The sequence below is a fragment of the Helianthus annuus genome, chromosome 4 (genome assembly GCF_002127325.2).
Source record: "Helianthus annuus cultivar XRQ/B chromosome 4, HanXRQr2.0-SUNRISE, whole genome shotgun sequence".
Lineage (NCBI taxonomy): Eukaryota > Viridiplantae > Streptophyta > Magnoliopsida > Asterales > Asteraceae > Helianthus > Helianthus annuus.
The window spans coordinates 191,027,222-191,039,518 of record NC_035436.2 but is presented as its reverse complement, the minus strand read 5'-3'; the positions used below and the strand labels follow the sequence as shown (position 1 = coordinate 191,039,518).

Here is a 12,297-nt window from a genome sequence, read left to right as displayed (position 1 = left end):
TATAAACTTATTTACATTATAAACTTATTTAGGTATATAATTTTTCTAGACTTGCATTAATTTTTTGAATTTGTTAATTATAAACTTATTTAGATTATAAACTGAGTAAATTACAAAACTCGTCCTTTATGTATGTCACTTATATCAAACCGTGTCCTTTATCTTCAATATATTCAAGAAACATACTCGATGTTTGCAAATCCTTACAAGTTATGTCATTTAGCCCTAACACAGTTAGTTTTTATGGTTAAATCTGACCTAATGGACCCCAAATGAGGGTATTTTAGTCTTTTTACCCTGTCTTTTGTAATTTACTCTAAAATTAATAATCATAATCATCTTCAACATTCACCTGCCACCACACCCTCTCGCTCTCTCACACACACAAGCTCCACCGCCGTACACCTTAGCAGACCGACCACCACTGCCGTACACCTCAGCAGACCGACCACCACCGCCATATTGTTCTCTCTCTCACACACACCAACTCTATCTCTCTCTAATTGCAAGACCACAACCACCACCAGAATGACCACCACCGCCGTACACACACCCAACTCCGGCGACCAAGAACTCCCACGCCCAACCCTCCCCTCTTACTTTCTCTCGGATCGAAACCCTAGCTGTCGTCCTCTGGTTCAGATCCCCGCATCCTAGTTTAGTGCACCCCCACAACTGCCCCACTCTTTATAAGAATCGCCGCATCCTCTGGTTCAGATCGCCGCATTTGATATATAAGAATCGCCGACGATGTTGCAGTTTCCGGCGTCAAAGAGGTTCTGACTTCGATTCCGTTTCATGTGTTGAATGCGAGATTGAACTCCAGATCGACCAGATCTGCGTTTTAGTAAAAGGTTTTGTGTTGAACCTGATGATATTGTTGATTTTAAGACTCGTTCAGATGATTTTGATTGTCCTTTTGAAGGTTTTTATCAGTTTACTGTGTCGTGTTGATCGATATCATGTGTAAATCTAATTTTGACTAGTGTTTGTGGGGGTGGTTGATGGTCACATGCGGAGGCGAGGTTGGTGGGTGGTGGGGAGAGACCGTCTTTAGAGAGAGGGAGAGAGACAGAGGAGAGATGGTTTATTTTTTAAACATTAATATTTAATACAGGGTAAAAAGACTAAAATACCCTCATGTGAGGTCTATTAGGTCAGATTTAACCATAAAAACTAACTGTGTTAGGGCTAAAGGACATAACTTGTAAGGATTTGCAAACATTGAGTATGTTTCTTGAATATATTGAAGATAAAGGATACGGTTTGATATAAGTGACATACATAAAGGACGAGTTTTGTAATTTACTCTTATAAACTTATTTAGGTATATAAATCATTAATATCACAAGAGAAAAAAATCCTTTTGTTAGTTATTTTGAAAAATTATTTGTTAGTTATTTTGATTATTATTATTATTATCATTAAATGTTTACTAATTATATACTTAAGTATTTAAATAAGATAATACTTAATTTAATTTAAATAAAATTAGTTTTAAAAATATAAATGTAGCTTTTTTGAAGAGCGTAATTTAACCGGCCCAGCCTTAAATACTGATTTTATTTTGTTGTTGTTGTTGTTGTTGTTGTTGTTGTTACCATGTAAATATTTAGTATTTATTTAAGGATTTAAATAAGACAACAGTTAATTTAAACAATATTTAGTTATGAAAAATACAAACATTATATGTAAATTTAAATATTAAGAAATTAACATAATTTTTATTTGTTTTTATTTAATTCGTAATATTTAATGTTTAATATTTATCAATTATTTTAATTTAATATTTGTATTATAAAGTTCTTTTATTCATTTTTTCTACTTAATTAAGTGGTTTCTTATTTAATAATACTTATCATTCAGGTGAGGTCGGACAACATGTCGTGCCAGAACAGGTCTCATAAAAAGGATTATTTTGGTTTGAGTCAAAACGGGTTCGAGTCAAACCAGTGTTTAAGACAGGTCAAATAAAATTGCGCTCTCCAAAAGAGCTACATTCTGTTTATATTTTTATAACTAAACACAAATTTAAATTGTATATTTAGGATAGACTTGTAATTTATCTTAAATTTTAAGACATTTAAGAAAATATATAATGCATTTGGTACAAGTATTGATGCATTAAGAACCTGTCATTTACCATTTTTTTCTCTTGTGATATTAATGATTTATTCAACGAACATAAATATAACTATAACTAGACCCACCTTAAATAAATTTATAATCTTGTGATATTAATGATTTATATACCTAAATAAGTTTATAATCTACATAAGTTTATAATTAACAAATTCAAAAAATTAACGCAAGTCTAGAAAAATTATATACCTAAATAAGTTTATAATCTACATAAGTTTATAATTAACAAATTCAAAAAATTAATGCAAGTCTAGAAAAATTATATACCTAAATAAGTTTATAATTAACAAATTCAAAAAACTTGATTTTGGACTGATCTAGCAACTTGAATCAAACCTCAGGGACGGATTTAGCAGTTTTACCCATTCATTAACGGAGGTTCTAACGGTGTTAATTTATTGGACTGAAATAGCAACAGAAACTAGGCTCAGGGACTGTTTTAGCAAAAAAAGTTGATTTTGGACTGATCTAGCAATTTGAGTCAAACCTCAGGGATGATTTTAGCAGTTTACTCAATTAATAAACATATATAGACTTTGACTGAAATTGTTAATCAGAAAACCCCATTTACAATTTATAACCCAAATTAATCCATTCATACACATGCCATGTTACTTGTTAGTGATTAAGATTCAGGCCAATAACCTACTTTCCAAAAGAGTTGGTTATTACAAGTTTGACCAAAGGCATATAGGGAGAGTTGACCAACACTACCAACCCTATATCAAGAAAAAAAAAACATTTGATCTGCTTGTATTTCAACAGTGAAACTGATGTAGGTTACCAAACAGAACATAGGGTTTCATAACTCGGTTCTTAAGGTACAAAACAGACCACCAACATGTCTAACATGTAGCAGTGACAAATTAATACAGCTATAAGCTCCGTAAAATTAAAAAATATTTCAAGAAATGATATAGCAAACCTTTAAAGGTCGAATCATGATACGGTTTATAACAGAGACTGTAACCAGCTTTCTCCTAGCATGCTATCGTCTGTACAAATACTTTGAAAGCGGGAACTTCAAGCTCCTAGCTACCTGTACATAAAACAAAATACAAAAAAAAAAAAAAAAAAAAATTAAAGAAAATCCACCAAAAATGTTTATAAAGAATCATATAAATAAGTTTAGGAATATCACTTTTAATGCAAGATCCTCGCTAATTGTGGACCGATATCGGGTGGATCCTTCTAGTGGACAACTTCCACCCTTGGTTATAAAATTAGCATTGCAAAGACTTGATACTTGCAAGAGAATATCAGACATAAGATTGTTTTCACCGAAATCACCACCTAAACCTGTTGTTTCTTGTGGATCTTCGTCGTTTTCAAGTGAATATTCGTCACTTGACGCGATACACTGGAAAATAGCTAATAATCTTTCTAAAGGAAAAGTTCCAGGGCCTTTCATAAACAGTTCTTGCTCTGAAGCTTCCTTCAAATCCTTCGATTTTTCAGAAGTCCTGTAAATTAAATAATAATTAAAATAAAATAAGAACCAGCATGTCGAAGTAAAATAGGCACACGGCACGAAATAGAAACAAATGTTCCACTTTTCCCCGATTTTAGCAACTAACTTTACATTAGACACAAAATAGAAACTGACGTACAGCTACTTGATTACTGATCTTAGACTATACGGTGTGGGCGTGGAAGCCATTCCACGCCGGGCACACCATCCCGGATACAGCGTGGAGGCCGGCATTGTTGAAGGGGCGGCCAGAATTCCACCGGCGTGGAGGGCATAGTGGGAGACGACGTGGCCACGTGTGATTTGATGCAATTAATATTAATGTTTTTTATTTATATTTAATAGATTTTTTATATTATTTTAGTATATAATAATAATAATAATAATAATAATAATAAGTGTGTGCCACGTGTCGAATAGTGCCACTCTTTCACACCCCCGCCCCACTCCATTTTTTGCACCACGCCCCCTTTCTGACGTGTGTTGACGTGGCTGCCACATGTCGCATAATGCCCCATTTTCATGCCCCTCCACACCGAATGGTCTTAGCAACCAACCTCATTGTAAATAACTTCACCAGTAAATTGCTACATTGGTTGATTCCATGCGAGTCACATCGTGAGATAGCATGTATGCAAGTTTGAGAAATGATAACCTTTTAAGTTATAAAATAATTATTAAATGTCGTGTTAGATTCAATGTGGCATGTATACATACACTAACTATATTAAAGTTTAAAATATCAGCAATAAGAAGATCAACGGGTGCTAAACGGGTCGTGTTCGCGGGTTGATAGGTCCAACCCGACCCGAACTGAACCCGAAAATCGTGTCATACATATGAACCCAAACACGACCCGAATATTTGCGGCTTGACCCGAACACGGCCCCTTCAATCCTAACACGGCCCCTTCAATCCAAATTTTCTTAATTTTTAAGTTTTTTTTTCCCGCAAATTCATATATTAAAATTAAAATTTTACTACAAGAAATGCAAATTTATATAAAACAATTACATTTTAATTATAAAATCTTATGTCAATTTCTCTTTAAAGTTATAATTAAGGAATAAAATACATAACCAATTTAATTTGTGACATAAAACATATTGTAAATTGTAAGAGAAATAATATAATATAATATAAATGAGTTAAAGGGGTCAACCTGCCAACCCGGGTTGACACAAACCCGACCTGTTTAGCTAAATAGGTTTGCGGGTTCAACCCGAAACTGACCCGAACCTTTTAGACTAAACCCAAACCCACAAATTTTGTGTTAGGTTCAGGTAGTGTTTACGGGTCGTGTCAGAAATTCACACCCTAATGTGTGTATCAATCATTGGCTGCTGCAATCGGTAATAAAAAAATGGTTGCAAAATTGGTGATACCATGTAAGTTGCTTTCTATTTTGCGTCTAATTTATAGTTGTTGATACAATCAGGATCAAAGTATAAAGTTTGTTTCTAATTCGTGCCAATTTGAACTAGTAACATACATCCAACAATCAAGTTCTACATGAAAACGATATAAGCCTTCTAGGACAATCAAGTTTGTTTTTCCAAAACAGAAATTGACTTATAAGGAAACAAGAATATATATATAAATGATTTATGAAGAATTTATATTAATGATACCACACTACTCAATATCAAGAACTTATGAAAGCACTTACTTTCGTCTCTTTTTCTGATTAGCAGAACCGCCAGTTGAATCAAAGAACGACGCATCAAGGGTAGCAGGATTTCTAGAAGCAAGAAACGCAGAAACGAGAAGATATTTTGCGGAAGTAGACATATGGAAGTCTATATCATCAATAGAATCATTTCCGAATTTCTTCAAGCCGCCTTTTCTTTTCAAATTGTTTTTTATTCCAGCTTCTACAGATGACTGAGAAGTGACTCCCAATATCTCATTCAGAGCAGGACCGATATGAGGTTGAAGACAACTAAATAACTTTCTCTTCGTTTCTTCATCAGGGATAACATTTAAATCGTCTAATGGCTCACAGTATTTCTTGAATAACGGTGATAAAGCAGTAGATAACTCGTCAAGCCTTCTTGTTACTCGACAGAAAGGCTTCAATACCACACTGTGTAACATAAGATCCAAAATTAAAAAAACATACTTCTAGTAATCATATGGCGCACCCTCAAATTCAATCAAAAAGGTATAATAAAGGTTTAGCAGTTATTCTGTTAACAATTAAAAAAATAGTTTAGCATTCAAAAGCATAGTTGTTAATGGCGAATAGCAATAAGGTACCTATATGCTACATAGCGAATAGCAACAAATAACGGGCGGCTATTTTATAAAAAGTGATACACTAGAAAAAAAATTATACGTATATTATATCAAAACACCCCGGTATATATGCTATTTTACACCCCGCTTGCGGTGTGCACATATAATGTATATATGTGTGGGCGCTCGGGGGGCAAGAGTGAAATGGTACTAACTTTAACGTTATTTTACTAATCTCTTGAAAATAACGTTAAAAGCGGCGGATGGTTAATCATGCATCATGTGGTGACATTGATAGCTGAATGACACGGGGGTACATGCACCAATCAGTCTCTGTCCCGATTGTTTGAGTGTTATGTGTCTTAGGTCCAAGGCTTGATACAAAACTACAATGGAGCTGTGGGTCTCACAGGAAGCAGCCTCTCTATTCCTACGGGTTAGAGGTAAGGCTGTCTACATCTACCCTCCTCAGACCCTACCTTAGCTTTGCTATTGGTGGGATTTACTGAGTATGATGATGATGATGATTTAACAAAAACCTAAAATCCAACTATTTTATAGCTATATTTAATTGTTGTTTATATTGGAAAAAAAACAATAAAAAAGTCGCTATTATCGCAACCCTAATAGCGAGCCTAGACCTATATGCTACGTAGTGCGCTATAGCGATCGCTATGCTCGCTATTGACAACTATGTTCAAAAGTGATTACCAACACTTATATTGAATGATATCAAAAAAGAGAACAGCAATTCATATATGAAACTATATCACTTACTCAAGAAAAGCGGATCGGAGTTTCGGATTCGCTTGGTTTCTCATAAAGATTTGCCTGAGTCCCTCTTCTGTATAATCAGGGAAATAAACCGATATCGGATCAACAAAACCGGTCTCCGAATGGTACGTATCAAGCGAGGAGCTGCTAATAAAAATCAAACCCACATCATTAACCTTCAAAACATCATGAAGCTTAAACAAAAGTGGCAATATTGTACCACTCTTATCCCAATCTCTAACAAGCTCTAAACTATCAAAAATCAAGTAAACCATACTTCCATTAACACATCCATTTAACTTCTTTGAGCTAGAAGATCTCTTCAAACCATCTACAACACCCACCAATGCTTCCTTCAAAAGATTAACAAAGTCAGCCGGCTTTTCGCACTTCTTCGCACTCGAATAACCATTGTTTTCACTCTTCCTATGAAGCAAAAGCTGGTTCAGAATATTATCAAACAGTTGGCGTGCATTGTAACAAGTCCTGCAACTAGAGTACACAAATGGCCGGTTTAAGTACCGAAAAACCCGAAGAATAGTACTCGTTTTACCGGTCGATGCGGAACCGTATACGAACATCGGAGACATGGGGGAATTCACCGGACCTAAGAGGCGTAAAAGGTCAAAAATTTGGTTTTTTCTTCCGGGTAAACTGGAAATTAGATCATCAAAAGTTAGGGGTTCTTGTTGTTCTCCATACACGAGATTGTGAAGCGAGAGTGGTGGAAGATTGATGCTTTTTGTAGGGCTTTGAATTGCATTTGGGGTGTGGGTTGCTGATAATCTTGTTGTTCTTCTTGTAACTTGTGGAGTTTCTTCTTTGCTCATTGTTTTTTCTTTGAGAAACAAGTTTGCAGAAGCTGAATCGAGTAGGTAGAGAATCAGACAAGCAAAAAGATTTGGTTAATTGGCTAGATTGAGAAGTGTTTCTGGTTTTTATTGGATGAAACCCTAATTTTAATAATTGGGGATGAGAATTTTCCCGCCAGTTCGAGGAGGGAGTTGTTGCTAGCGAGTAAATGCTATTTATTTTTTTTATTTGTAAATATCATATTTAGTAACGAGTAAATTACAAAAATCGTTTTTATAGGGTGTTTGGCTACCTTTTTTAGCTTTTTTTTAAAAATAAGCTTAACTTGGTGTTTGATTTGACTTTTTAAGTTTATGCTTATTAGCTTATATAAGCTAATTTGAAGAAACTTTAGCTTTTTTACAAAATAAGCTTAACTTGGTGTTTGATTTGGCTTTTTAAGTTTATGCTTATTAGCTTATATAAGCTAATTTGAAGAAACTTATTTGAAGATTGTGTAAGAGCAAATGATATACAATAAGCTATAAGGTAATCTAAACACTTAAAAAGAGCTTATCAAATGATAGAAAATAAGTTATAAGCTACTTTAAAATACAAGCATAAGCCAAAAAATAAAAGCTAGGCCAAACACCCCCTATGTATGTCACTTATTGAAAATTGTGTCCTTTGTCTTCATTAATTACAGAAAACGTACTCGGTGTTTGCAAACCCTTCCAAATTATGTCCTTTAGCCCTATTTTATGGTTAAATCTGACCAAATGGACCCCACATGAAGGTATTTTTGTGGTTAAATCTGACCAAATGGACCCCACATGAGAGTAAAATGACCAAAATACCCTCATGTGAGGTCCATTTGGCCAGATTTAACCACAAAAAATAACTGAGTTAGGGCTAAAGAACATAACTTGCAAGGGTTTGCAAACATCGAGTACGTTTTCTGTAATTATTGAAGACAAAGGACACAGTTTGTAATAAGTGACATACATAAACGACGATTTTTGTAATTTACACTTTATTAATTAAAGGTTTAGTGATTATAGTTGTTAAGTGTGTTTACGTGTTATGCAATTGAAACTCATTTTAAGTGTTTAATTTGAGGTAGGAAAAAGCCACAGACAAGAAGATGTTAAGAGTTAATGGTGTTAACTCGGATCTCCTCACAACTCATTCACACCGAAAATGGGGTGGTGTTCCCGCTCCACCCACCACCGCAAGGACTGCTCGACTCCCTTCCTCCCTCAAATCTTCGTGACTCTTTCGAGTCTCCCTCGAGTTTGGTCCCCCTTGACCCTAAACTGCATGTTCGGGGCGATGTTTCGAACGACTATACACCCACATTAGTAACCGACCTTCCTTCTCCAACAATGATTTCGCCTACTCTTATATTGTTTTTAGTATGTAATTTCATAAATAGCCAACAAATCTATATATAATAAAATGAAAACTGAATGAACAATAGAATTAGAATTAGAATTAGAAATTTATTATTAAATCTATATATAATAAAATGAAAACTGATTTATTATTAAATTAAAATTAGATTAGAATTATTTAAAATTAGAATGGAATGAATAGTAACATTATTAAGAGATGAGCAAATGGTATCGGATATAGGTATTGGTCTCAAATTTACCAAACCGGTGTATTTTCGGTACCGGTTCTGCACGGGTATTCACCGATTTTTACCTTCAAATACCGGCGTCATACAAGTACCGACTGGTACCGAACCGTACCATACTAGGTATATTCGGTACCGGTACCCACTTTTGGGGATTTCGTTAACGGTATTTTCGGTACCGGTTGGATTACTTTTCATACACACAGTAAGTAAACTGTATTTTGTCTGAATGAAGTTTTATATACACAACAACTTATTTTGCTTTCTTTTTGGTCTTTTTCTGTAATGAATGAATTGTAGTATGTAAAATTAACTTACATATTTAAAATATTAATGAGCAAATCGTATCAAATCCTGTAAACGAGCCGGTATCGTATCGGTACAAAATTTACTATACCAAATCATTTTCGGTACCAATTTGGTACCCACCTTTTGGCGTTTTCAGAATCGTTACTTTCGGTTCGACACCGGTCTAGCACCATACCTGTATTTATTGATTTTTACCTTTAAATACCATACCGTATTGTATCGAGCATTTTCGGTGCCGGTACCTAATTTCGATGATTTTCCGGATCGGTACTTTCGCTGCCGTTACCGGTACCGAGCTCATCCATATTTTAACGTGTTAGTACAGTAATAATTGAACTGAAAACAACCGAATTTCCAACGTGTAGGACGTGTGGGTCCTATTATTATATATTAGGTTATTTAAAATCGTTTTTTTATGACGGGGTGACTATATTTACCACGTCATTTTCTTTATGTTTTGATATTCGGTATCTGTTTGCTGTTGTTGACACGTCTTTTGTAGTCATTGGGTCCCGCCGCAACGCGTGGATGGAAAATAACTAGTTTTAATAAAAAAAAGGTTGAAAAATTATGATCACATTACCAACTACATTTTTACATTAGTTTTTTTATAACAATATATATTTGCTTAAAAATAACTTACATCTACAAAGTTTATGAAAGCTTATGAAGTAATGTAAAAAAATTTTACACATATAAACTAGAGTAAATTGTCAAAATCGTCCCTGAGGTTTGGATATATTTGTTATTTTTATTTAAAACAATTTTTTTTGTACCATATAGTCCTTCACTTATGGGATTTTTTGTTATTTTCATCCAAAATTCTGACTTTTTTTGCCAAAATCGTCTTCAAGATCATACATCTTCAAGACTCACCTTCATTCAACTTTAGTACGACTATCAAACAATCTTTTCATTATTCGATCGAGTGTTAAGAAAACTATAAATACTACACGTTGTTCCTAACTTAAATCCGCTTACATTACACTTCCTGAAATTCGTTGTTCAAAATCTTGAAATTCCTTCATATCATCTTCTTCTTCTTCTCTGATCACTCGATCAAACCCTTGTTCAAAATCCAACATTTCGTTGAAAAGACTGTTAAACAAAACAAACCCATAAACGTTCTTCAAAACCCTCCATGGATTCTCCCGATTCTAACCCTCCATTTCACTTTCAACCGGCCAGTAGTTCTCCAAGAAACAACAACAACCAACTACCACCACGTAAACGCTACAAAGATGACAACGACGACGACATTACTCCACCACCAAAACGCCAACAATTTGCAGTCCCAAAAGATGTTGTGGAGGGTTCAGCCAGTAGAACAATAACCACATGGAGAAAGTTACATGAGATCAATCTGTTGAAGGGCATTCTTGAATATTATAAGCAAAATGGGACGTACCCGTTTGATGATATGACTCACATGCAAAGGTTTTACAAGGATTGGATCGAAAACCGGGAGTATGTAGATGAAGATGTGTTTACTAGTAAAATGGTTGAGTTGCCGGAAAGATTCTTTAAGGATCAGGATAAGACGTTGGTTTTGGGGAAGAATGTGAAGGCTTGGATGCCTCGTGTTGATGTTAGGATTTATGAGTTGTCACATATGATTTGGGGAGGTGAAGATGATGATGGTGGTGATGGTGATGATGGTGGTGTTTGTGTTGATCCAAAAGTTGATGATCAAAAGTTGAAAGAAGGTGGATCTTGAAGATGCATGTATGATCTTTCTGTTAGGGTTTTAGTCTGCAGGGGTTTGTTTCAAAAGGTAAGTTGATGGAGTATAGGAAGTCAACGGGTTGACTTTTTTGTGTGTTTTTTACTTTGAATTTCTGATGTTCATTTCTTGGTTATTAGGTTTTGGTTTTCATTTATTGGTTAGTATTGTTTTTAAAAGTAAAAAACTGAACTATATTCTTTTTGTCTCCAAAGATATATATTTTGGTGTTCAATTGTTCATAATGTCTTGATAATTAGGTTGGGGTTTAGGTCGTACCTAGTGGGGCGTGAATTGAAGGAGGGGTTTTTTTGCGCATAACGCCCCATAGCGCCAGCCACACCACGACAACCGGCGCTATGGGGCTTCATCTTGATGCCAGCGCTGTGTTCATAACGGCGTGAAGGATTTGCAAACCTTTCCCCCCACTCACATACATATATATACATACATATGTATGTATAATTGAAGGGGTTATTAATTAATTGAGTAATGATGGGTAGGAGCTTTATGACTACGGACTCTAGTGATATAACGCCCCATAAAGCACCTGTGTGACGTAGCACGACACGTATCGCATAACGCCCACAAAGGGGCTTTATGACTACACATGGCCTTATCTCCTTTGGAACCTGTTTCTTGATTTACGTGGCTTCTTGCTTTTTTTTCTTCCAATCTTCTTGATATGGGGTTGCGACGCAGTGATCGTGGCGACAGTTGTACACATGTGGTGCTTACGACATTGATGGAAGCGGTTGTTGTAACTACAATAGGCGGTGGTACTAGTAGTAAGAGACGGGAGATTTCAATTTCTTTGATTCGTTTAATTTTTTAATAATTCGAAATCATGAAAAATTTTCAAATTACTTTTAATAATTTGAAATAATGTAAACTCCTTATTTGAATGAATTCTAGTTAATTCGTTTCAGTTTCATGCATTATCATAAACATGTTATTAGTTTAATGTGCCGTAATTTTTGACGAAAAAAAATGATGTTTAGTTGGAATATTTGTCGCCATGTGTCCATTTCTAATTGGTTGTTCTGAGACGTCTGTAAGAGACATTTCAGTTGCTTCGTTTTCAGTAGGGCGTCTCCCACAACCGCCTCCAATGAATTGGCAAATTAGGTTGGTCAATGGCTAAAATGGTGATTTTCTCTACATGGATTGTCTTGTATTCTTTATTTTTTTAAATTACAACAAAAAAAT

At 34.9% G+C, this 12,297-nt stretch overlaps 2 protein-coding genes across 2 annotated transcripts; one reads left to right on the top strand and one right to left on the bottom strand.

The window, feature by feature from the left end:
* Positions 1 to 2,871: 2,871 nt before the first annotated feature.
* LOC110937625 (origin of replication complex subunit 5) lies at positions 2,872 to 7,630 on the bottom strand. Its single transcript, XM_022180072.2, has 4 exons — positions 6,629 to 7,630; positions 5,283 to 5,699; positions 3,284 to 3,605; positions 2,872 to 3,181 (listed from the first exon to the last, which is right to left on the bottom strand). The coding sequence occupies exons 1-4, from the start codon at positions 7,453 to 7,455 to the stop codon at positions 3,131 to 3,133; spliced, it is 1,617 nt and encodes a 538-aa protein (XP_022035764.1). The 5' UTR covers positions 7,456 to 7,630; the 3' UTR covers positions 2,872 to 3,130.
* A 2,600-nt stretch (positions 7,631 to 10,230) lies between these two features.
* LOC110935185 lies at positions 10,231 to 11,972 on the top strand. The gene is made up of 2 exons (XM_022177706.2): positions 10,231 to 11,139; positions 11,791 to 11,972. The coding sequence occupies exon 1, from the start codon at positions 10,507 to 10,509 to the stop codon at positions 11,080 to 11,082; it is 576 nt and encodes a 191-aa protein (XP_022033398.1). The 5' UTR covers positions 10,231 to 10,506; the 3' UTR covers positions 11,083 to 11,139; positions 11,791 to 11,972.
* Positions 11,973 to 12,297: the final 325 nt, after the last annotated feature.